The 26,464-nt window shown below is 49.5% G+C and overlaps 1 protein-coding gene across 2 annotated transcripts; it reads right to left on the bottom strand.

Annotated features, from left to right (window-relative positions):
- Nucleotides 1–13,665: 13,665 nt before the first annotated feature.
- Nucleotides 13,666–19,762, bottom strand: LOC133072682 (uncharacterized). 2 transcript variants are annotated; one of them, XR_009696794.1, is made up of 3 exons: nucleotides 19,301–19,762; nucleotides 17,831–17,990; nucleotides 13,666–14,642 (listed from the first exon to the last, which is right to left on the bottom strand). XR_009696794.1 is itself a non-coding variant. In XM_061166263.1 (2 exons), the coding sequence occupies exons 1-2, from the start codon at nucleotides 18,126–18,128 to the stop codon at nucleotides 14,338–14,340; spliced, it is 603 nt and encodes a 200-aa protein (XP_061022246.1). In that variant the 5' UTR covers nucleotides 18,129–18,159; the 3' UTR covers nucleotides 13,666–14,337. The 2 variants fall into 2 exon arrangements, 1 of the variants encoding a protein (XP_061022246.1); XM_061166263.1 differs by lacking the exon at nucleotides 19,301–19,762 and having other exon boundaries at nucleotides 17,831–18,159.
- Between the last annotated feature and the right edge of the window lie 6,702 nt (nucleotides 19,763–26,464).

Below are 26,464 nucleotides of genomic sequence, written 5' to 3'. Positions count from 1 at the left end.
TGTTGTCAAAAGCCAGAACTAAGAGTGTTCCCAGAAAAAAAGATGATCCACACCTCCTGCCTCTCCACCCATATCCACCACACGTCAACTTCAATTATCCAAAGCAGGAGTGGTGGCCACTTTTGTATTTTTATACTGACTATAAAATGTCTGAAAGCAAAATTATGGGATTATATTTAATGTATATACATCTTGGTGTATGTACATCTTGGTGACTCTAGTGGTAAAAGAACCCACCTGCTAATGCAGGAGTTGTAGGATATACGGGTTTGATTCCTAGGTCAGGAAGATCCCCTGGAGGAGGGCACAGTAACCCATTCCAGTACCTTGCCTGGAGAATCCCATGGACAGAGGAACCTGGTGGGCTACAGTCCATAGGGTCACACATAATCAGACATGACTGAAGTGACTTAGCATGCGGGCACAAATGTACATCTTGAAATTCTAAAACAATGCTTGAGAGAACATGCTGAATGTTTCTTAAATAAATAAATGTATTTTTTATCTTTTCAAATATTCAAAAAACTATTTTCTAATTCAGAATTTGAAAGAATTTTTAGTTTATTTTTTAATCCATAATTCTGTAAGTTACAGTTACTCACTGTAGCATATAAACAAGAAAATATCAGCTGCATGAACATCATAAAATCTTACCTTTACTTGAACATAGGCTTTCAAATGTCAAGTGACTCTGCTTGTTGATTTCCTTTCAACAAAAGGATTCAGCGGCCATGGTACCTTTGAGTTATAGGTTTGTCATCAACAACCGGTGGTTTCAAATCTGGCCCTGGCACTGGGTCTGTTCTGCTCAGCTAGAAATGGGAAAGGATGCCTTGTGGGACATTTTCAGAGGCCAGGCCTATTCAGAGCCAATGGAAGTTCTACTCAATTTAACTTGGCCAGAACTCATGGGCATAGCTGTCCCTGGGATCTGGGTGGCTACAACAAGAGTCTATTGCATGTTGAGTTGGAGAGAAGTGAGAAGCTTGGTGATTAGGACTCTACACTCTGTGTACAAATATTAATGTTAAAACAAATTTCTTTCTTATCCACATTTCATCTGATGAAAAAGGTGACTCACTATCTGATTCTACTAATTAACCCTGGGGAAGAGATCTGTGGGGAAAGACCAAGCATATCAAACAATGCTCTCTGAAAGGAAAAGTCACACTGATTCCCAAGAGTAAAGCTGGAAAATGTCCAAGATTAAAGCTATCCAAAAGATTTTAAAAGATATGATGAATGTGTTTAGAAATATTTAAATATGAGTTGCCCTTAGTGCAATAGAATGGGGAAAGACTAGAGATCTCTTCAAGAAAATTAGAGATACCGAGGGAACATTTCATGCAAAGATGGGCTCAATAAAGGGCAGAAATGGTATGGACCTAACAGAAGCAGAAGATATTAAGAAGAGGCAGCAAGAGTACAAAGAAGAATTGTAGAAAAAAGATCTTCATGACCCAGATAATCACAATGGTGTGATCACTCACCTAGACCCAGATATCCTGAACTGTGAAGTCAAGTGGGCCTTAGGAAGCATCACTATGAACAAAGCTAGTGGCGGTGATGGAATTCCAGTTGAGCTGTTTCAAATCCTAAAAGATGATGCTGTGAAAGTGCTGCACTCAACATTCCAGCAAATTTGGAAAACTCAGCAGTGGCCACAGGACTGGGAAAGGTCCGCTTTCATTCCAATCCCAAAAAAGGCAATGCCAAAGAATGCTCAAACTGCCACACAATTGCACTCATCTCACTCACTAGCAAAGTAATGCTCAAAATTCTCCAAGCCAGGTTTCAATAGTACATGAACCATGAACTTCCAGACAGTCAAGCTGGATTTAGAAAAGGCAGAGGAACCAGAGATCAACTTGCCGACATCTGTTGGGTTATCGAAAAAGCAAGAGAGTTCCAGAAAAACAGCTGTTTCTGCCTTATTGACTACGCCGAAGTCTTTGACTAGGTGGATCACAACAACCTGGAAAATTCTTCAAGAGATGGGAATATCAGATCACCTTACTGCCTCCCGAGAAATCTGTATGCAGGTCAGGAAGCAACAGTTAGAACTGGACATGGAACAACAGTCTGGCACCAAATCAGGAAAGGAGTACATCAAGGCTGTATATTGTCACCCTGCTTATTTAATTTCTATGCATAGTACATCATGCAAAGTGCAGGGCTTTTGCATAACTTAAAGATGAGTAAATAATTATTTATTTGTAAATATACATTTTTTTTTCTTTTTGCTGAGTGCATCATGCAAAATGCCTGGCTTTTGAATAACTGAAAGATGAGTAAATAATTGTTTATATATTAAGATTGAGATAAAATACACATAACCTAAAATTTAGCCTCTTAGCCACTTTAAGTGGCCAGTTCAGCTGTGACATGTACATTCACATTAATGTGTAACCCAGCTCCAGAACTCTTCTTGCAAAACTCAAACTCTGCACCCACTGACCCAGTCCCCATTTCCCTATTCCCAGCCTCTGCCCACCGCTATTCCACCTTCTGTGTCTATGAATTTGACTACTTTGAGTCATTAAGTACTCTAGGTACCTCATGGGCTTCCCTTGTGGCTCAGCTAGTAAAGAATCCCCCTGCAATGTGGCCGATGTGGGTTCGACCCTGGGTTAGGAAGCTCCCCTGGAGAAGGGAAAGCTTACCCACTCCACTATTCTGGCCTGAAGAATTCAGGCCATGGGGTCTCAAAGAGTCGGACATGACTGAGAGACTTTCCCTCCCTGGGTACCTTTTATAAATGAACGTTAAGTGTTTGCCCTTTTGTGTCTGGCTTATTTCATTTAGCATGATGTCCTCAAAGTTCATCCATGCTGTAGCCTGTGCCAGAGTTCCCTTTATGTTTTCAGTCTGAGCAATATTCCAGGTTATGCATACTCCACATTCTGTTTACCCAGTCATCTGTTACTGGACTCTTGGGTTCCTTCCACCTGTGGGCTATTGTGCATCATGCAGCAATGAACCTTGCTGCACAAATATCTGTTCAAACTTCTGCTTTCAGTTCTTTTGAATATACACCCAGAGGTGGAATTCCTGGATCATGTGGTAACTTTAGTTCCAGTTTTTTAAGGACTGGCCATGGTGCTTTCCACAGTGGTTGTACTATACTATATTGTCAGCAACTCTGCACAAGATTCAATTTTCACCTACATTCTCACCAACATATCTTATTTCTGTCTTTTGATAATTGCTACCCTAATGGGTAAGAAGTGGTATCTCATTGTGAGTTTTATTTGCGTTGAGCATTCTTCTCTGTGCTTGTTGGCCATTTGTATATCTCCTTAGAGAAATGTCTATTGAAGTAAGTCCTTTCAGATCTTCTGTGGATATTATATTTAAGTTGTAATGAGAACATTCAACAGTAGTCTAGTGAGATCTACACTCTGAACAAATTTCTAAGTGTAGAACACAGTGTCATTGGGGCTTCCCTGGTGGTCAGTGGTGAAGAATCTGCCTGCCGGTACAGGAGACTTCAGTTCAGTCCCTGGATTGGCAAGACACCCTGGAGAAGGAAGTGGCAACCCAACCCAGTATTTTTGCCTGGGAAATCCCATCACAGAGGATCCTGGTGGGCTATGGTCCATGGGGTCACAGAGTCGGACATGACTGAGTGACTACACAACAACAAAGTGTCATTAGTTATAGACAAAGTATATACAGCACATCTCCAGAAGGTGTGTATCTTGCAGTACTGAAACATCTTACCTGGTGAACAGCAGCTCCCCATTTTCCTTCTCCTGCCCCCGGCAACCACAATTCTACACCCTGCATCGATGAGTTTGACTATTTTATTCATCGTATACATTATACAGGATTTCTCTTTCTGCCTCTGGCTTTGTTCACTTAGCATAATGTCCTTCCTGGTTCATACATGTCCCTGCAAAGAGCAGGGTTGACTTCTTTTTGAAAACTGAATAATCTTTCAGTATATGTGTGTATGAAGTGAAATGAAGTGAAAGTCACTCAGACGTATCCAACTCTTTAAGACCCCACGGACTATACAGTTCATGGAATGCTCCAGGCCAGAATACTGGAGTGGGTAGCTGTTTCCTTCTCCAGGGGATCTTCCCAACCCAGGGATTGAACCCAGGTCTCCTACATTGCAGGTGGATTCTTAACCAACTGAGCCACAAGGGAAGCCCAAGAATACTGGAGTGGGTAGCCTTTCCCTTCTCCAGTGGATCTTCCCAACACAGGGATCGAGCTGGGGTGTCCTGCATTGCAGGTGGATTATTTACCAACTGAGCTATCAGGGAATATGTGTGTATACACCTTATCTTTGTGCATTCATCTGTCAATGGACAACTTGGTTATTGTGAATAGTGGTGCAGTCATTTGCCCATTATTGTAGCTCGGTTTGGTCACTTGTTTATTTCAATTTTTATTGATCAAACTTTTAAACATTTTCATAGGTTTTGTGATGATGATAACTGGGTTATAGTAATGTAATCCGTGTTAGTTTTAAAACACAGCCTTCATTGGGGAACTGACGGAGAGTAGCATCTGGGGAAACACTGGACAGAGATTAGAGCTCAAGACTTTCCTCCTGCAGGGACTGACTTCTCTGAGCTTCCCTTCATCCCCAAACAACGAGGGTCCTCAGCATCTGTAGGAGCTGCTCTCCATGTTCCTCCTGTCCTGCCTCCTCCTTCTCCTCCTCCAGGACTGCTCTGACAGGCTTCCTCCCACCAGCTCTCCACCTCCTGAGTTCAGTCTGGGCTCCTCTCACTGGTGGTTTTGCTGGGCTCCTGACCACCCTCTGGCTGCAGCCTCTCTGCCTCCCGTTAGCTTTCTCCCTGTGATAACTCATCTGCTTTAACTGGTTCTCTACTCATAGCATCTGAGTGACTCGTATGTCCCTTGGAAGGAGAGCGGCATCCACAGCCAGGCTCTGACGGTCTTTCACTCTCCCCTGACCCCTTCCTCGGCCAGCCTTCACCCCCTGCATCCAACCAGCAGTCCACGCCGCCTTTGACATCACCCAGGAGTTTAGATGAATGCTCTGCCTTCACATCTGCCTTTTTAGGGGGTCTTTCTCTCTCTGCTGCACCTACCGCTGGCCCCTGGCACCTGGTTCCTGGCTGCTGAACTGCATTTCTCCGAGGCCTTGGCTTGAAAACCACCGCTCTGCTGATTCCCTCTGACTCCCTCAGTCTGTGCCGTCACGCCTTGTCTTTCTTCTGGCCCTGTGTGGCTTTTCTCGGTGAGCACCTGCCACAAGCTGGGGCACTTATGTCTTGCCTGACGCCCCTCTGAGGCCCAGGGCTTCCTGAGGGCCGGAATCCAGTCTCCACGACTCGCTCAGGCCCAGAGGTGCTCACTGTTCACCTGCTCAGAGACTGAGGCCTGCGGCTCCCACATCAGGACTGCAGGGCCATCTGGGTCTCATCTCAGGCCCTGTCCATGCTGTGGGGGAGCAGCTTTTGCTCTAGGAAGCCCCCGTCCCCGTCTCCCCATCTCCCAGCAGAGCCCCTCGCCCTCTGGTGCACCCACCCCGGCTCCCTCTCCTGGTCACTCTTCAGGGTCTGCTGCCGCTGGGTCTTTGGCGGCCCAGGATCACCGTATGCACAGTTCACCAGCCCTGCCTTCCAGGGGCTTCCAAGCCGGGGAGGGACAGAGAAGGGACGGACAGACGGAAATGCCCTATGCCGATTCACACAGACCCCGTGTACAGGCCACCCAGACTTGGGAGTGAGGACAGGCTCCAGGACTTGCCCCCCTGCCAGCCTGCCGGCGGAGAAGGTGGGCAGGAAGAGGGCAGTCCTCTCGGGGTGTCAGGGGCCAGCTGCGCCCCGAGCCCCACGGCACCTTCGTCTCTGGAGACGGCCTCGGCCAGAGCCTCCCCACGGGCTCCAGGGGGCTGCTCAGGGCCCAGAGGCCACACACCTCTTCTCTTTAAATAATCTTTTTGTTCATTTATTTTGACTGTGCCGAGCCTTCACTACCGTGGAGGCATTTCTCCAGCGGTGGGACACGGGCTTCTCTTCACGGCGGCTTCTCCTGCTGCAGAGACAGGCTCCGGGAGGCACGGGCAGCAGGAGTTGCGGCTCCGCGCTCTACCGGCGCGACAGTCGCGGTGCGCGGCCTCAGCTGCTCCGGCGTGTGGGGCCTTCCTGGGCCGGACCTGTCTCCTGCGTTGGCAGGCAGATTCTTTACCGCTGAGTCCTGCCCGAGGTCACACACTTCCGACATCTGCCAGCTTTGTTGGGGCCCAAGGACTGTTGAAGCATCAAGGGACCGTGAGAAACACCCCAGAGCGGCCGGGCCGCTCATCTTACCCCCGTGGACGCTGACCCCAGCCGAGCGCGGGGATGCTGTCCCTCGGCGCGTGGCCCAGCCCGAGCCCGGGGCCCTCACTCCACGCCCAGGGTCTCTCCTGAGCCCACCGCTTCCTCCCCCAGGTCAGAGGAGAACACGGGGGCCCACACCAGGCCTCTCAGGACCCGCGGCCCTCGGGAGGCGTGTCTGAGGGTCTTGGGGGTCAGACAGAGCCTTTATCAGAGGAGCTGAGAGTGCGAGGAGCTCGACTGGCTCCTCTCCTGTGGCCCATCTGCGTCTTCTGCAGGCTCACTTTCTACTCCTCACGGGGACCAAGAACTTATAGATTCCCAGGGAAGTCCCTGCCATATTTTAACAAGTGTAGTAAAGGGTCCTTCCTATGTCATTTATGTTTTATTTGCCACCAGAGCTTTGGAGAAGCAGTGACACACTCAGGCAAGCCCTCATGTAATTGCAGACACTTCTAAGAAGGGTTCCTGCTGAGCCCTCCAAGATTAGTTCAAGATAAAACTTGAAAATAAATAAATAAAAGATTAGACGCAATCCAATTTAAAAAAAAAAGATAAAACTTGAAAAAAAACTCCCAGGTAATTGAACCACTTGAGCTGTGGCATAAAATCATTTTGTTTTAATCTAGTTTATTTATTGTGGATAGCATTCCAAAATTATAATTAACAAATCATAGTGTTATTTTAGCCTTTATTGCTGAAGGTCTTTGCTGGTGGGCTCCATGTGTCTGCAGAGGTCAGTATATGAACATGAAATCACATCATTTCTAGTCTGATGAAAGTTGCCATCTTCCTCTTCTCTGCACAAGGAATCGCCACCTCAGCTCACCCTGCAGCTGTCCACACTGCCAGGAATGGAGGCCAAAAAAGCCCCTGTGCTGTACTCATCATAATTGTAACTGGATCCCTTAGAAACCAGCCCAGTTAATCTCCACCCTCAGGAGCTTTAACACCTTGCTAGTCAAAGTGCAGCCAGGGATCTGCAGGAATTGTCATTTCCTGGGAGCTTATGAGAAATGCAGAACCCCAGGCCTATCCCATCTGCTGTATCCAAGTCTGTACGTACCCTTTCCATTGATGAGAGGAAGGAAGACTGCAGACTCTGATGCAAAGCTCAATGCTTTATCTTTCTCAGCAATTGTGAGAGCGCATATCATCCTTCCACCATTTTCGAGTTTTTATTAATTGATGCATAGTTGACTTTTATCTTTATATTAGCTTTCTGTGTGCAACATAATGATTCCTTATCTATATATATTCTGAAATGATCACCATGATAAGTCCATCTCATGTCCATCATCTTACATAGCTACAACTTTCGTGTGTGTGATGAAGACTTTTTAGATCCACTCTTTTAGGAAATTTAAGTGCACAAAATAAATAGTATTATTAGCTATAGTTGCCATGCTACACATGATGACCCCATGAGTTACTTTTCTATAATTGTGAGTCTGTTCCTCTGACCACCTCCGCCCACTCCTCACATCACCACAGCCCACCCTTTGAAACCACCAATCTGTGTCCTGTATTGATGACCTTGGTGCTCTGTTTTTTACTTATTTATTTATTTTAAGATGCCACGTGTAAGTTAGATCACCCTTTTTCTGTCGGCCTGCAGGACTAGTGCAGGTCTTAGGAGGTCCTGGATCAGTTACCCTCTGAACATTCCATGTAGAGTCTTGGGGCTGCCTGTGAGAATGATCATTCAGTGGATGGTAAACTCGCTGAGATAGGAATGTGATTTCCTCCCACCGCCTGTCATGGGGCAGATTCTCCCAGCCCTAGTGTGCGGCTCTGGGGCATTTCCACTCCACATCAGAAAAGGGTGTGGTCATTCAGTAATGACTCTGTTTCCAACAATGGTGATAACGGACATCACCTTTGATAAGCACTGCATTAATTAGAGCAACTGTTTGGAAACACAAATCCATACTTGAACCTCTCCCCTTGTAGTATCAAACATCTGGCAGGAAAACAACTCCCTAAGAGACTTTCCCCAGATTTTAGCCACAGAGTCAGCTGACCATGTGTTCTATAGCACTTTACAGAAGGTTGTTTTTACATTAAACCACAAGAGTGGGTTTGAATCTGCCCTAATCCTAGGTGATGCAGAACTGACTTCTGTAATTCAGGAAACATTAATTGTGATCTTGAAATCTACAGAGAGATATGAATGAGAATCCACTCATATAAAAAGCCACAAGCAAATTTTAATTGCAAGTATAGCTGGCAGAGTTTTACCCTGTATGTTCCCCATTTCAGAGGATGTTGAAAGCTTTGAATAAAGTGACATTCCCATGGAGAGGATCCCTTGTGTTTCTAGAGTACAAGTTTTAACCTGCTTGATTAGTCCCCTTGGAGGGTCATCTATCACTTTCCAGTGTCTATATTTAGCAAAAGATGAAAACTGCCATAAGTTAAGTTCTCCATTGGCCAAATGTGGCTAGTTCCTAGACCTTCAGAGATAACACTTGGTTCTTTGGCTATAGTAATTTAGTACCCAGGAAACTATCTGGCCAAGTGCATGACTGTGTGATTGTGGTGACTATTCTCTGAATGGTGTAACTTAAAGAAGATCACAGAAATTATGTAGATTATTTTATGTGTGTACTTATCTGCAACCAAACTGCTGTCCCTTTTAACTTTTTTATCCACAGCCTAATCTTGAATCTCAAGTCACTGAGTACAACCAATGTTCAACCAAATATCCAAGAGCAAATGGAACAGGCTTGGGGGTAAGCCCAAAGATTAATACATGTCAGAGCTGATGAATGTTAGAGATTACCTAGGTCAATCTCCAAATCCTCTGAAGATGTGTGGCACCTCCAGATCATCGCAGAGCCAGGCCCTTTATAGCACACCCTTGGCACCCATCCTTCAATCATCCATTCAATAGTGACTGAGAATCAACTCATGTCAGGTGCCAGCAAAGGACCATGAGCAAGACAGAGCCCTGCTTTCATGAAGTTTTTGGTCCAGCAGGAAATCACATAAGAACTGACAATCTGATGAATGTTGCCGAGGGTGAATGCAGGTGGTCTGGGAGCTGATGGTTTAGGGAAGACTCCCCTAAACAAGGGGTATTAGACATGAATGTGAAATAATGGGGAGCTGGTAGAACAAGGGGTAGGGAGAAGAGTTCCCCAGCCAGGAGGAACAGCATAGATAAAGTCTTGAATCGGGGGGAAATGTATAGTGTCAGGCACTAAAAGTCCAGAATGGCTGGAAGATTACAGTGAGGAGAAACATAGGGGACCTTTATGGAAGTTCCTGGAATCTTGGGCCTGGAGGTAGTGAGAAACTATTGAAATTTTTTAAGGAGGATGTGATGCTTTCTTTCTTTTCTTTTAAGTAACACATTCTGCTGTAGGAAGGATAGATTAGAAGGATGCAGAAAGACCCTTTGGGGGCAGGGGACAGGCAGAGGTGGAAAATTTGACAAATCAAGGTAGAAAAGGATGGGAGATTCAATTAAGTAGTGACAGTTGAGACAGAAAGTAGAGTAAACATCATTCTGAGAACTTGATTCAACTTGACCATTCTCCTGAGAGGTTTTCCTGGTGGGTCAGATGGTAAAGAATAAGGGAGACCTGGGTTTGATCCCTGGGTTGGGAAGATCTCCTGGAGGAGGAAGTGATAACCCACTCCAGTATTCTTGCCTGGAAAATTCCATGGACAGAGGTTCCTGGAGGGATACAGTCCATGGAGTCACAAAGAGACACAACTTAGCAACTGAGTAGCATCTGAGTACACAGTTCTCTAACTGAGATTAATGAGAGTGACGTAACCAGTTTTACACCCACCTAGAGGAGATTTGTCTCAAAGAACAAAATTCACAGTGTAACTGTTTCTAAAGTATAGCTCTCAGCATATGTGTTTAAAAAAAAAAAAAAAAAACTACCATATTTTTAGAGCGGCAGTTGGCAAACTTCTGTAAAGATCCAGAAAGTAAATATTTTAGCTTTGCCGTGTATCATCTGTTGCATCTACTCAGTTCAGTCATTGTATCCAAGAAGCACCACAGATAAAAGGTATATAAAAGAGCCTGTCTCAATAAAGCATTACTTATAGACAAGAAAATCTGAATGAAAATAATTTTCATGCTGCAAATATTACTTTTAAGAATTATTTTCAACCATTTAAAGATATAAAAACCAGTTTTAGCTTTCAGGTCCTACCAGCACAATCTGGGAGCAGAATTTGGTCCATGGGATGTAAGATGCATGCCCTATTCTATCCAGTTATAGCGGAATCTCCCACCCATAGAGATCACCATTCCAAAACAGAGTGATTGTACTAGCCATGTGCTGAAACTATGAAACTTATTATCAAAAATCAAACACCATACTACCAAAAGCTGCCTGAGGTGTGAGGGGGCAAAGTCCTTCCCCAGGGATGCTCTGTCCACCGCCCCCTCCCCTGCTCATGCGTGGCCACCTTGTTACTGCCAAAATCTCGCCTTTCTCTACCCACCACATTAAAAAATATGGAGACGGAATTTTGGAGGAAGTAGATGGCTTTACTTCTCAGCTGGCCAAGGGGGGCACACAGTGGGCTAGCACACCAGCAGCAGGGCCCTGTCCCCACCTGGGGTAACTGAGAGACTGTATACAACCTGGGTCTCCTGGGTCCGTCAGCCTGCCACCTTCCTTCCAAAGTACAAACAGCTCTAAGGGGTGACTTGCTACAAGAGGGTGCAGGGAGAGCAAAAATGTGGTACAGGATGAAAATTACATAGAATTAGGGGACTTCTGGTTACAGACACTGCAGGTTAGTAACACTTAAAACTAGGAGTGATTAACTCTTTGACGACCAGTCATGTTTCTTCTCTAGTCTCTTCGCTGTTTACTTTCCTTGTTCTCAGGAGAGGAAAAGCTTCATTTCTATTTTTGCTGCAACAACCTCATCTGTGTGACCTCAGCCTCCAGCAGGGGGTGAAGCTGCCCTGTCCGGTACCCTCTTTCCTGCTGTGCGCTGGGCACCCATCGAGTTTTGAGCAGCAGTTATTCTCTGGGCACAGTTCCTCACCCATCAAGTCACCGGTATCTAGTGAGCCTCCTAGAGGGACAGAAGCCGCCTTTCCAGCCCCAGCCCTGGAGCCGGAGTCCAGCCCTGGAGCTGACTCTCTGACGGCTGATGACCAGCCATGTCGGCAGTGTTCTGTGCTCCGTGCACCCAAAGGGAGTCGGGACTGAGACCTGCCCTTCAGGCTCACCGCCAACAGTGTGGGTGACGGCGGTGTTTCAAATCACCCACCATCTTATTTTGGCAGCGGAAAGAATGCCTTCTACAAAACATTTATAAAGAATATTTCTTCGGCCCAGGGTGGGAGATCTGGGCCCTTTCACATCAGAGACATGGATCAAAGAATCGGCGCGCCTGCAATTGACCCCAAGTCGTAGTTTCGGGGCCGCCCCTGCGCTCTGCGGGCAGACGGTGAAGCGGCCTCGCGCGGTGTACCCCGGCTCTCGGGCTGCAGACGGGGCGGCCGGTGAGGCCAGGAGCGGAGGCGGCTCCGTGTCCCCGCCCGACGGCGCATCCGGCGGCCGCGTCTCCCCGACTGGGGCTGCCGCTCGGCCGGCCGCTCCGGGAAGCCGCGCCCGCGAGCCAGGCGACTCGCACTGAGAGCACGGGGCCGGGCGGGATCCGGAGTCTTGTCCCCGCAGGAGCTCTGGGCCCCTGGCCGCCTCGGCGGGCGCGGGAACCCGGCAGCCGGCTGCGCCCCGAGAAGCCGGGAGGAGGCGAGGAGAGAGCCGGGCGGCCTACGGGCCGCGGAGACGGGTCCCAATTCCCCGCGGACCGGGAAGGAGGATGACCCGGGGGCCCCGCCGGCGGCACAGCGGCTCCTCTGCCGGGCTAAGGACTTCCGATCATACGGGCTCGGCACCGCGGAGAGAAACTGCACCCGCTCCCCGCACGCGGCCACCGACGGGGCCGCGTGTCCCCCGCCCGCTCGCCTCCCCGGGCCCGACCTGGGGCCTCGGCCGCCTCCGCGGGAACGTGCGGGCGGAGGACCAGGAGAATCGGTGCGCGGCCTGTCCCCGAGCTCGGTCGCGGGGCCCAGGGCTCAGATGTGCGGGTGCCCGGGCCTCCCCAGCAGAGGACCCCAGCGGGAAGCTCCGGGGCTGGGAATCACCGAGGGGCGGGGCGGGAGGAGTCCCCCCGGGCTCCGGGCTCAGCGGCGGTGCTCCTTTTCTCAGGAGCTTCTTGATCTCAGCGGCCCGGACCGCCCTCTTCAGTCCCTGCCAGGCTGCTGTTAAAACGTTGTGCTTTTGTGTTGAATGGACGCTACAGATCAGGACATCCCACGGTAACTGAGAGTTAAAGACGATGGGACACTTGCACAAATAGGTGGTGAGAAGCCTCAGCATCTCAGGGACCCCCACACCGGTAGCCACATCCTGCCCACCCAGCTCCCGCCCTAGTGTCTGGGGCTCCTCCTGCCTGAACCCTCAGAAGGCCTCACTGTCCCGTGGATTCTGGGCCTGCGGTCACTGGAACCCTCGGGGCTCAGCCCTGTCTGTGCGCACCCCACACACCCTCCCCGACCTCATGTTTCAGGACACGGCCCTGACAGGTGTCATCCAAATACAGTCTGATCATTGTTTCTTGCTGGTGAAAAATTAGGAAAGCATTCTTCTAGGCCTGTTTCTTCTGACCCGCATTATGACCCAATTGTTTTATTATCTGTATATCATATTTTAGTAGTTGATTATACTCTGAGCTGTTGTGAAGTTACTTTGCAATTGTTTAAAGTAATTTTCTTTCAAGTTGTGCAGAATGAGTAGGGTGATCAACAGCTCCCTCCCCCCAAAAGATGTCCGGGTCCTAATCCCCAGAACCTGTGACTGTGTTAGCTCACATGGCAAAAGGCACGTGTGTGGGTGTGGTTACAGAAAGGTGTTCTGCCCCTAGTCCGAGTCCCCGGTCGGGAAAGAAGACTCCTCAAAACAATGCAACTCGCAATAGGGGAATTTATTACTGACTCGAGCCAGGGCCTCCCGCCCTCACCAGGTGTGTGAGGAAGAAAGGCCCCGAGCCCCAGTTCTCTCGAGTATTTATTAGGTCAAAATAAGCAGCAGGTAGTTGGCGCAATCAGATTGGTTACACAGTGCGTAGTTGGCGCAAGCTGATAGGTTACACAGTTGCAAGGTAATTTTTGTTGGCCCAACGTGAGGCTTTCAGCTTTCCCCTGAGAGGTTCCCTTTTCTCTGGCTAGGCATCTGTTGATTGGCTGGCTCTAGGAGGCCTGATTATTATGTTACCCTGGGAAACCAGGCCTACTCCTAATCTAGGCTGCCTGCCATGGCGTTAGCCGTGACAGCCTCACATTTCCCCCGTCTGTTGTTCAAGTAGAGGAATCTTCCTCTTTACTCTGTGAAATTGACTGATATTGTTGTCTCAATACCTTAATTTGGATGATATTTAGGCGCTCCCTAATAAATGAGACCAGATGGTTTAAAATGCATGGACCAAAAGTCAGTAACAATATTAATACTATGAGTGGACCCAGGAGGGTGGAAATCAAAGTGGTCAACCAGGGGGAGCGCTGAAACCAAGATTTAAACCAGCCTTGTTGGGCTTCTCGTTCTCTCTTCCACTGGGCTAGTCCCTCTCTTACGTTTTAGAGAGATTTTTGTACCACCCCTGAATATAGAAACAGCATTCTTTTCTCAGTGCTGCACATAATCTTCCTTGTTGCAGAAACAGCAAATCTAAACCTCTCCTATTCTGTAACATTACTTCAGCCAAGGAGCTCAAGGATTCTTGGAGGTGCGAAATGGACTGTTCCCTTGGTTTTGCAACCCCAAGCGGCGCAATAAAAAGAGTCAATTTCCCCACATTTTTCATTTTGGTTCTGATCCCTTCTTCTCCCCCAGGCAGACACAGACAGGCACCTGTTCGTAGTACTTTGGGCCTTTTCACTCACAGTTACAGGTGAACAGACTGAAAGAGCCATGGGCAAAGAACTTGGTCAGTTGGTGGGGACCAAACCCATTACCGTCAGCCACCAGCACGCACAAATCAAAGGTCAGTACTGGCCACCATGTCCCTTTGGGGCCACGTTGGAGCTTGAATTAAGCATTTCTCCAGTCTCAGGATTGTAGATTACCCAAGTCAGGTTAGCTGGCTGATGGGGGTTGTGGCTGGTTCCTCCTGGGCCAACGAAAACTGTTATCAGCAGGAGAGTTAAGAGGGCTCCCGTCGTACGAGTTTCAGTTTCAAAAGATTTGACGGGTGAGGTCTTGCCTCCCATTCTGCTTGCATCTTCTCCTGTTCTTCTGGGGTGGCTTGCCGCACGTGATTGCAGTGAACCTAGGGCCCGATCCCGTCGACCTTAACAGCAGTAGGAGTGGTAAGGAGAACAACATAAGGGCCTTTCCATCTAGGTTCTAATGCTTTAGATTAGTGTCGTTTTACCCAAACCCAATCACCCGGGCCAATATTATGTGAGGAGATGGTCCCCTTGCTTGGACCCTCATGTATCAGTGTTTGCTGAAATTGTCCCAAGGTAGGGGGTGGTAGGCATTTTCCCTCGAATATAGGACACACAGGAGGGGGTCTTCTATACAGAATCTCAAAAGGGGTAAGATTCAGCTTATATGGGGTGTTACGCGCTCAAAAGAGCGCGAAGGGAAGGAGGGTCACCCAGTCCCCGCCAGTCTCTATTGCCAACTTTGTCAGAGTTTCTTTTAGGGTCCGATCCATTCTCTCAACCTGTCCTGAGCTCTGGGGATTATATTCACAATGTAACTTCCATTTTGTCCCCAGAGCTTGGGCCAGCCCTTGTACAATCTGGCTCACAAAGGCAGGTCCGTTATCAGAGCCCATAGTCACTGGCAGCCTGTATCTAGGCACTATCGCTTCTAAGATCTTTTTAGCAACCACTGTTGCTGTCTCCCCCTTAGTGGGGAGGGCTTTTACCCACCCCAAGAAGGTATCTACCAGAACCAACAGATAGCGATACCCGTACTTGCCTGGTCTTACCTCAGTGAAATCTATCTCCCAGTGTTGCCCTGGCTCTTCCCCTCGGTACCTCGTTCCAGTGTGCTGCCTTTTCCCTGTCCTCATCAGCTGGCATGCTTTACAAGCCTGGATTATTTCTTGTACAGTTGCATTTTGTCGAGGGAACCTCAGGCAGGCTGTCTGGAGAAGAGTCAAGGTCTTTTTCTCTCCCAAGTGTGTAGTTGTGTGCAGATGTTCACATAGGTGATGACCCAGGATGGCAGGCAATATCAGGTTGTTGTTTTGATCTCGGTACCATCCATCTTTGTTATCCTTCTGGAGGGTGGTATCCTCGTTGATCCAAATGAGGTCAGGGAGGGAATAGTTGGGGACTGGAGGCAGAGTCCCCGTACCAGGAGGTGGAAGTCCCATGGCTAATATGGGGGCGGCATAGTCCCGGCTGGCCGCTTTTAGTAGGGCCCGTCTGAGTGTCTGGAAAGCCTGTTTCATTGGCTCAGTCCAAGTCCAGTTTGGGGTCTCCTTACTTCCCTCATATAAGGGCCGGGCCTTCTCAGCAAACCCCATGATCCATAGTCTACAATATCCAACAGTCTCTAAAAACTCTCTCACCTGGCGGGGGGTCTTGGGCTCTGGTACCTGCAATATTGTTTCCTTCATGGCCTGAGTTAGCCACCTTTGCCCCTGCCTGATCTTATACCCCAAATAGGTGACCTCTTGCCGGGATATTTGCACCTTCTTTGTGCTAGCATGATATCCCAAGGTGCCTAGAGCCTGTAAGAGGTTACCGGTGGCATGGCTGCATGCCTCCTCTGTGGTTCCAGCCAACATAAGGTCATCCACATATTGCAGCAGGATGACCTCTGGGTGGCGAGTCCAATATTCATAGAGGTCTTTACTCAAAGCCTCGTTAAACAAGGTAGGGGAGTTTTTGAACCCTTGTGGGAGGCGGGTCCAAGTTAGTTGTACTACCGGTTGGCCTTCCCCCTCAGTCCACTCAAAGGCAAATATTTCCTGGCTCTGGGCCACCAGGGGTAGGCTGAAAATAAGCATCTTTCAAGTCCAACACAGTGTACCAAGTGTACTCAGGCAGCAGACTGCTCAGGAGGGTATACGGGTTGGAGACAGTAGGGTGTATGTCACTCACCCGCTTGTTGACTTCTCATAGGTCCTGGACAGGTCTGTAATCCATATTCCCCAGCTTCTTCACCGGTAGTAAGGGGGTGTTCCAAGGGGATTGGCACCGCTTGAGAATTCCGGCATCCATGAGCCATCGAATGTGGGGAGTGATCCCCCACCGAGCCTCCTGGCTCATAGGATATTGCTTCACCCTCACAGGAGTCACCTCGGGTTTTAGTTTGATGACGACCGGATGTCTCTGTTTAGCTAGTCCCATTCCTGCCATTTCTGCCCATGCCAACGGGTATTTGTGGACCCACGGTTGTATATCTGGTGCTATAACCTCTGAGGGCTTAGGCACAAAAAGTCTGTATTCATCTCTTAAAGCTAGAGACAAGACATGTATCGGCTGTCCAAGTCCATCCGTGACTGACATTCCCCCAGGGTCAAAATGGATCTGAGCATTAACTTTAGTCAACAAGTCCCGTCCAAGTAGAGGGGCAGGGCATTCTGGTATCACCAAAAACGAATGGGACACCTGATGGGTCCCCAAATTTACTTTCCGTTCTGTGGTCCAACAATATCTTTTTTGTCCCCGTGGCTCCCTGCACCAAGCTGGTTTTCTTAGACATTGGTCCCAGTTTTTGATTTAAAACAGAGTGTTGGGCGCCAGTGTCCACCATGAAGCCAACGGGTTTCCCCTCTACATGTATGGTTACCCAGGACTCAGGGAGGGGTGTCGAGTCTTGACTCCCCTAGTCACTGTCTTCCCCCGCATATAGAACTCAAGTTCCAGGGGAAATTCTTTCTCTGGGTTGTTCTTTTCTTCGGGTCCCTCTTAGGGCATTCATTTTTCCAGTTCCCCCGTTCTTTGCAGTAAGCACACTGATCTTTCTTTAGGGCCTGCCTTTTTGGTCTCTCTGTTTCTCCCGTCTGGGGGTCTCGAGGCTCCCTCAATTCTGTTCCGGCCTTCATCCCCGCAAAAAGAATCTTGGTTAGCTCTCTCTGGTTCTTCCGGTTTTCTTTTGCCCTATGTTCCCTATCCTCTTTCCTGATCTTCTCAGCTAGTTCCCTTTCCTCCCGACGAAGTCGTTCCTCCCTTTCTTCTGGGGTCTCCCTATTATTAAATACCTTTTCAGCTGCTTTCAGTAAGTCTTGTATTGTCTGCTCTCCTAACCCCTCTATCTTTTGTAATTTCCTCTTAATATCTGGGGCTGCCTGATTCACAAACACTAGTAGAACTGCAGTGCGTGATTCCTCAGCCTGGGGGTCCATGGGTGTATATTGCCTAAAGGCTTCCATTAGCCTCTCTAGGAAGGCTGACGGGCTCTCAGTGGGCTCTTGCCTTACTAAATTTACCTTTGCCAAATTTGTCGGCTTCCTAGCTGCGGCCCGCAGGCCAGCCATTACAGTCTGGCGGTACACTCGGAGACGCTCCCTACCTTCCACTCGCTCAAAATCCCAGTTAGGCCGCAACAGAGGAAACCCCTCGTCCACGAGATGAGGCTGGGCGGTTAGTCTCCCGTCGACCCGCGGGACCCGTTTCCGTGCCTCTGCCAGGATTTGCTCCCATTCTTCCGTGTTGAAGAGCACCTGCAACAGCTGCTGGCAATCATCCCAGGTGGGGTTATGAGTGAACAAAATGGGAAAAGGGCCAGTATTGATAGGTTCACTCTCCGTCCGGGTTAGCTGGTCCCACCAGGACGGGGAGTGCCTGTACAGTAGATGAAGGTTCCCCATGATCCTGCTCACCCCTATTTCCTCTATTCTTTCTCCGGGGTCGGGATTCCCTTGTCCCTTCTGATTCATTGGGGGGGGGGGGGGCTCTTCCCCCCGGGGGAACCTGCAACAGAGGAGGGGCCTAATTTCTGTCTCCAAGTCAATCAGGTTCTGGTCCGAGGATTCCTGCAAGACCGGTTTTGGGCCCTTATTCTTCTTGGCTTCCTCTGGGGCAGTGGGAGTTTTCCTAACCAGGGCCTGTACATTAGGAGAATCAGGGAGTTTGTGAACAAAAGGTTTTAACCATTCGGGCGGATCTTTTACTAGATCTTGCCAGACCATAACATATGGGACTTGGCTCGGGTAGCCCCAGGGATCAGGAGCCATAACTTTTTCTTTTTCACTGCCCGAATAATAGAAGGTTGAAAAGTTTCTTCTGAAGGCCATCCAACCTGGAAGGCGGGCCACTCTGCAGAGCAAAAGGTTATTAATTTACTCTTTGTAACCAGTAGAGACAGATCATACGCTCTAGCCCTGACATCCAAGAAATGATCAGTCATGAGAGAGAGTGAGGTAGATTTTCTTGCCCCATAGCGAGAGTCAGAAGAAAGTCACCGAGAATTACCACCAATAAATCCTATCGGGAGTGGTGGCGGCCAGGAGGTTGGGCTTGTGGTATGCTTTGTGGAACTATTTGAGTGCCTTAGTCATTGCACGGAAGTTTTCTTGCTGGGGGCGGGCACCCTAAGGGTTTCTAGCCCGTTCCATGACCCCTTTATCCTTTCACGGGAGTCTTCCAGTGGCAGGCGCCCTATCAGCTCTTAAGTGCCTGTCCCGTGCCCACACAGACGGGTTTTTATTTGGCCAGATTCTCGGATTAGAATACGAGAAAAAAAGAAAGGAGTTTCACCCTCTCGGGCTCCCGTTACTAGGGCTGACTTGTTGGGAGGCCTTCAGAATCCGCCAGGGAGTAGCCCTGGCCGGGACTCGTCAGTTGCCCCGACAACTGTCTGCCTGTTCACTGAAACTCCCAGAAACAGAAATGAGCCTCCAAGGCTTTATAGGAAGAAGTAGATGACGACACACCAGAGAACAACGAGACAGGAGACAATGCCGGCAGTTATACAGAAAAACACACAGACAGACATACATCGGCCGACGACACAGATCCTCTGGAACAAGGGTCTCCTTACCGTATGGCGTCCACTGTTCTCCAGATTCGGGCTTAGGAGAGGAGGTCTCCTTCCCGCAGAGCTGGCTGCCTCCCAGCGCGCTCGCTGGCCGCGGCCTCACGCCAGCAGGAACAGCCAGTCCGTTCCCTCATGGAAAGCTTTCCCTAACGCCAGACACCTTCCCGCTTCACAGCAGGGCCTCGGGTTTACTCTGGTCTTTTTCTGCGCCAGACACCTTCCCGCTTCATAGCAGGGCCTCGGCTTTACTCTGGTCTTTTTCTAAACCTGCCTGAGCACCGGTGCTATTCCCTATCTTTTTTTCCCCTTTGTTCCAAAGAGCGTTCTTCCCCGGTCAAGGGATCCCGGACGAACCCCCAAATGTTCTGCCCGTAGTCCGAGTCCCCGGTCGGGAAAGAAGACTCCTCGAAACAATGCAACTCGCAATAGGGGAATTTATTACTGACTCGAGCCAGGGCCTCCCGCCCTCACCAGGTGTGTGAGGAAGAAAGGCCCCGAGCCCCAGTTCTCTCGGGTATTTATTAGGTCAAAATAAGCAGCAGGTAGTTGGCACAATCGGATTGGTTACACAGTGCGTAGTTGGCGCAAGCTGATAGGTTACACAGTTGCAAGGTAATTTTTGTTGGCCCAACGTGAGGCTTTCAGCTTTCCCCTGAGAGGTTCCCTTTTCTCTGGCTAGGCATCTGTTGATTGGCTGGCTCTAGGAGGCCTGATTATTATGTTACCCTGGGAAACCAGGCCTACTCCTAATCTAGGCTGCCTGCCATGGCGTTAGCCGTGACAGCCTCACAAAAGGACCTACACCTGGGGAGGCCCTTCTAGGTTACTGGTGTGGGTGCAATGTGGTCCCAAGGGTCCTCAGAAGTCAGAGAGGGAGTCAGGAGGGTCACAGCTGGCGAAGGAGATGTGCGGACATGAGCCACAACAGGACCAATGTGGTTGCTGGGCCCACAAGTGAGCAGTGCGGTGACCCCTAGAAAGAACAGACCCCGATCCTCCAGAAGGAACGCAACCCCGCCGACGCCTCGATGCACACACAGCGAGATCCATATTGGACCTCTTCATAGGGATGAGAAAAGGAGCTTGTGCTCATTTGTTATACCAGCAATAAGAAATGAGCAGGCAGGGAAATGTATCTTTTTAAAGATACATGGGCCCCTACTGGTAGGAAGAATTTCTTCAAAATTTAACATTTTTTCTTTAAAAAATGTATCTTTTTAAAAGATACATGGCCCCCCTAGTGGTAGGAAGAATTTCTTTGTATCAGGGAGTTAGAATGAGGAAAGGTAATTCGATAATATGTATCCCCTGAAAAGCAATTCAGAAGCCACTCTCCTGAGAAAGAGGGAAGGGAAGATGTGCATAGATAAGAAAGCCCTCCCCATGGGCAGGAAGGGACTGCAGGCAGAGGTGCCTCAGGGAAACAGTGGGAGGGCTGTGTGCTGACTCTCTCAGTTAGATCTGGAGATGCTCTGGAGACAGCTGAGCTGAGAGGGTGATGCCCAAGAGGGCTCCTGAGGCCTTGCACCTGCATCTTGACCACCAGCCAAGCACCGTCTGACAAAGATGAGCATCCAGAACCAGGGGGATCACCACTGGAAGAAAACATTAACCAGGGGGAAAATGACCTTATATCACAATGTGTCCCATGTAAACTTAGTTTTCCATCTTTCTCTTCCTTCTGATACCTAGTTGAAAGTGACAGCAAAATGTTGTCAAATGCTGAAGTAAGAAGCCAGTCATTCTAAGTTAGTACATTTTTAGGAGAAGAAAGTTTAACATTACATCATTTTGTCCCTCAGGAAACCAGGGTGTTTCCAGTAACTTCTTTGTGAGTGTCTTATATATTATTTTCTGGTCTAGGGCCTATTGACATTTTATGACCTTAGTGAATGCAAAGCTGTTTTCCTGTAATCTGTTCTTTAATGAACACAAAGGTTACTCCTTTTGCAGAAGTTATTAGTTGAATTTATCTAAAAGGTTTACAACACAGAGACTCTGCAGCTCTGGTGAGGCAGCCCCTGTTTAGCATTCCTGGTTAAAATGAACAATTCTAACCACTTTTAAAATAATATTTTCGGGTTACATTAATACGCATTTGCCAAGCAGGCTAGAATGCCATCAAAGGGGTCTAAATTGAAACACTCCTTTCATCCTGGATAATCTTATAGGATACCACCATCTGGGGGACATGTTGTTTAAAGTTCTAAGTTGATTCTGTTTGGAGAGAAATCGGGGAAGGCCTTCTACTTGTATTACAGAAATTAGGGAGTAGTTTAATATAGCAAGCATCAGAAAGAGAGAGATCATCTTTAAGGTGAGCGCTAGGGCAGCTTTTCGAAATTCCTGAAGTCCTGATCTGCCTTGCTTGTCAGGCCTTCTCCTCATGACCTTGTCATGGGTGGGATCTCGTGTGCTGGGTCCCGGCAGCTTACAGTTCCCACAACCCAATCCCCTGCAGAATCTCCCTTCTGGTTGTTCAGGTTGGCCTGCGGCCCTGCAACTTCGCGGGGAGGGCCTCTCCTCCACCGCAGCCTCCCCCTCTCGCCCGCCCTCGTCTGTTGCCGGGGCCGCTGCGCGTCGCCGCATCGCGCTGTTCGAGCCAGGCGCCCCCTCCGAGGCAGAGGCCCCGGGTGAGCTCGGGTGTTCGGGCGGCCGGTGCCGCTGCGGCCTGCCGGCGACGGCGACTCGTCCCGTGGACGCTCGAACCGGCTGTCGGGCGCCCCTGGTGGTGGCTTTCAGATTATCCCGTCCCTTCGGCGACCTTCACAAGGGCTGCGATTCAGCCGGCAGATACGGAGCAGAGCTCCACACTCCGGCAGCACTGGCGGCGGTAACCCCGGTGACGCAGAGGCCTGAGTAGATCTGCTCCTGCTGAAAATTGCTCCTGCAGGCTTGTGTGAGGCGCTCTGACGCTACAGGCCAAAGAGTGGGGCATGACGGTTGCTCTGGTCGACCAGTATTTCCCCACGCTTTTTCATCCGTGGGGGCTCCGGAGAGAACTGGGAGAGAGAGTCTTCACGACGGAGCTCCTGTGGCTCGGCGGTCGGCCACCTGTGTCGCTGTTAGGCGTGTTCATTTCCCCTCATCGATCTCCAGGCTCCGGGACTGGGCAAGCCCGACCAGGTGCGTGCTCGGAGAGCTCGTTAGCGTGTACGCCGGGGCCTCGTCTCCGCGGACTGGACGCGTCTTACTCCCGCTGGTTTTGAACGTACCGATTTGTGTGGCGAGAACGGGCTGTGACCCTCACAGCTGGAAAGCGGTCCGGGTGTTTCCTCCGCCCGCAGGGGCCCCCTCGGCTACTGCTTGTGGCCAGGAGTGAGTGATCGTGCCCGGTGAGGAGTTCTGTGTCACATTTTCCAGTTTTCCCGTCTCAGCTAGGAGTAGCAGCCGTGTGTCTCCATCTGCGGACGGGGCTGGGTTTCGCCAGCCTTTCCTGGATTCCGGGCGTCCTACCGCGGAGTTCGGCAAAGCCGGATGCTCGGAACAAAGCGGCACTGGGCTGCGTGCACGGCCGGCACCGCGGTCCCTGGGCTTGTGTCTCCAGGCCGCACATCCTCGCCCCCTGGGGTCCCAGGTTCGCACCAGAGCCGGGCGTCGTGGAAACTGCTCCACGACGGCCGCTATCGTGTCACCGAGCTCTGTGATAGTCCAAGGCCGGGCTGCGCCTTCCCGTGGAGCCTGTGGCCCCTTGCGGGCCCGGAAGTTGTGTGAACACACACGGTTTTCACTGCAGGTGACAACACGGAATGTCGCGGGTGAATAGGGCGATCGCCCAAAGCACGGCTCGAGTCCTGCCCGGTCGCGGTGGTCAGAGGCGCCAAATATCTGAGGCCCAGAAAGCGACATGTGCCGTCCGCTGAAGTACCAAAGAGACGCGAGCCTGGCGCGGTCTTTTGTGCCTGAAGAGCTTCTGAACTCGCGTTGATGGGAGAACGCGGGAGACATGTATATGCAATCTGCAGGGGACTCCGAGGAAATGAGTGAGGAGCGGGGGTACCGTGCCTTTGCATCCCTGCAGCGGCTTTGTCCTGGTGGCATTTAAGCTATTTGGTTGTAACGAGGTGATCACCGCTGAAAGGTCGACCAGATAACTTGTGGCTTTGAAATTTGCCATAATGTGAATTATAGTTGCTAAGATATTGAAATTATAATTAACATTACTATTATTACTCAGCGTTACTCTATTACCATTGTCTGTAATTAATGATGAAGTTTACCCACAGAATAGCGAGCTGACTTGTTGAAATGACGAAAGAGGAGTTTTGGTATGTTTAAATATTTGTTCAAATGCAAAGAAAACTCTCCCTACAACCCACAAGGCCCTGCCCCATGCCCGGCAGCAGCAATAGGCCCTACGGCCAGGTGTTGGTGGGGGACTGTTTCCTCCGGTATCCTTCCCAATTAGAAACAAATGGGGGGAGAGAAACGCGGTGGGGAGAAATACGTTCCTCTCAGCAATCCCATGGGTGCCCCTCTTCCCCTCAGCCTGCCTCCAGCTTCCCTACATCACAAGCCCTGAGAAGGACATGCCCTTCCTATTTTGCTATCACTCCTATGTGTACCCTTAGTCTCAGCCTGATGCAAGTGGTGCTGGCTGACCCCTTGCAATGCAAAGAGTAGCTACTAAATGCACTTACTGATCTGTATTTTAAAATCTTCCTAGACATGATAATAGAAGCATAATATCGAGTCAGGAATGTGTGACATTGTTAATGGATTTCCTTACTATTTGGACAATAAATACAGGGCTCCTTATAACTTTCCCATCCTAAAACTAAAGCTATTCAAGGAGGGGGACGAGGCTCAAGAAGCAAGTGATATATACAAATATCACATAAATAAATATGGCTAATTTGCTCTGTTGTAGGGCAGAAACCAACACAAAATGGTAAAACAATTTCCCACCAATGGTAAAACAATTTGCCACGAATTAAAAAAAAAAAATTTAAAGAATACTAAAGCTATTTGAATACCTTTTGTATGCAAAGACATTTTCACATTACTTTTTTCACTTTCTTAGTAGAATTATGACAAGAATGGGGTTATTGATATCTTTTAAAAATTGCTGTCTAGAAATGTACCCAACGTATGTGTGTAATGCTCATTAGCCTTCATTTAATTGCCACATTTTGAAAAAAAAAAAAAATTAATGTAGAAGGAATTGGTTTATTTCTTGCTTGTGAGACCAGTGTTTTGTTTTTGTGTTTTTATTCACTATGGAATCACCTGTGTGTCCTTAGACTGATATTCAATAAAGGCTAAAAGAATCATCAGGCAGGTGTGGAAGTTTCTGAGTTGCTTTCTCTTTTCTGCTGTGCTGCCGCACAGATTATAGCCTCCCTGGCGTCCCAACTCACCAGTGTTCTCAATTCAGGCTTTTGCCAGATTGTTTATGGAGCCTACTACCTGCAGCTGTCAGGTTGACATGTGTGTTCACTTTCAGTCGAGGAACCTAGCCCTGGAACCCTATCTGCCTGCTGTTCAGGGTATGAGAAAAGTTGTTTCATGTATTTTGTTCAGCTTTCTCATTCCCAATGGTAGATGAAAGTCTAGACACTGTTCCTCTTAGCGTTGCAGGAAGGGGAACCCTTTCCAGGGCCCTACACTGGGTTCACACATGCTGACCCTTGCTGCATGGCATTCAGAGTGAACATCAGAAACTCGTGGGCATCTTCCTGCTGGTGTCTGTGCAAGCCCGGCAGCAGGTCCTTGTGGGGCCGGATCACCTCTCCCGAGTGAAGGAGGACTCGGGTCACGTGAGCTCACATGGCACACAGCGTGCAGGAGGTGCTGGCCAGACAGAGGGTGACGTGCTGCTGGGACACCATCCAGCTGGCCAGGGGCGGCGTGTGGCTCAGACACTGCAGCGCTGCATTCACGTAGCAGGTGTTCCCCAGATTCTGAAGCCAAGCCCTGACCCCCCACGACCCCTCCAACTCAGGGCGACTTGGTGGCCAGGCGCCAGCCCTGCTGACCCAGGAGCCAAGTCACCCCGCTGGGGCCGCCCGACCACCGGCGACGGCCCCTCAGGGACAGAGGGTCCCCGAAGGGCATCCGCACCGTTGGCGCTGGGCCGACAAACATGCCCTCCGGGGAAGACATGGAAGGGAGATGGACACGCACCTCCCCCGTGCACAGAAGCAGCCCCCGGGTCTCTGCAACAAGGCCCACAAGTGTTTCCATCTCCTACCTGCCTCTGCACGCCGACGCCTCCTTCCCGCAGATGGTGCTACTCTGAAAAGGGCCTGGGCCCCGCCCCCTCGGGCCTTTCATGGCTTTCCCACAGCCCCAACCCTGCAGACGCAAGCTCCTCATTGGCTGAGGCGTCCCAGGGCGTGCTCACTCCCACTCCCGACATCCCACCACCGACACTTTTCTCCGGGAATTCCCCATGACGAACCCCCGCACGCACTTCCGATCTGGCCCTGGACCAAAGGGCTCAGGATGCAAATGATTCCCGGGGCCTTTGGCCTTCCAGACTTGCCTGCTAGACAGTCACTGCAGGGCTTCCAAGTTCAGCACACACATGCGGGCTGGGGAGGAATTCCGTGGCCTCGCCCTTCAGATCCTAACACACTTGTGGGAACATATGTCTGCCCACCTACCCTCTCCCCTAGAGGGCTCTCCCCATCCCAGTCCCCTGCCTGAGGACAAACCCTCCTCGGACAACAAGAAACCCTTGCCTCAACTTTGCTCTCGACTGAGGTCCACTCCAATTTCTATGGTTTCTCACGAGCCACTCTTCTAGCGTTCAGGGTCCTAGCACCAAATCATGCCGCGACTGTGGCACATATGCTTTTCTCCCTTCAGGGCCGTTGGTCATGGTCCAAAGCCAGCTCCTTCAGAAAGCCATAGGCTTGCTGCAAATTTGGATTCATTTCTTCAGCTCCTTTTCTACCTTAGTTGTCTTGTTCTTTATTTCTTTTTCTTTCTTTTTTTTTTTTTTTTTGTATTTTCTGTTCATTTTATTATTTTTTTTTTTTGCTTGTTTTTATTCTCTGTTTCTACTTTATTTACACTAGTTGACTTCTAGTGACATGTTCCCAATGTAGGGTCTCAAAACGCACTATAACTTAAGGTATAAACAGATTTCCCTCCTGGAGGAGGGTGACTGTTGCTTTCCTTCTTGGTGTGTGACAGGTATGTTTGTTTGCTCTCCCGACC

Source organism: Dama dama, chromosome 18, assembly GCF_033118175.1.
Source record: "Dama dama isolate Ldn47 chromosome 18, ASM3311817v1, whole genome shotgun sequence".
NCBI classification, from domain to species: domain Eukaryota; kingdom Metazoa; phylum Chordata; class Mammalia; order Artiodactyla; family Cervidae; genus Dama; species Dama dama.
This window is presented reverse-complemented; position numbering and strand designations above follow the sequence as displayed.

What these genes read in the sequence shown, in the direction of transcription:
- LOC133072682 (XM_061166263.1), bottom strand. Translation starts at nt 18,128, where the DNA reads ATGGGGAACCTTCATCTACTGTACAGGCACTCCCCGTCCTGGTGGGAC. An exon ending in GGATTTTGAGCGAGTGGAAG is followed by an intron (nt 14,643 to 17,830) that starts GTAGGGAGCGTC and finishes ACTGCTGTTAAG; the next exon opens with GTCGACGGGATCGGGCCCTA.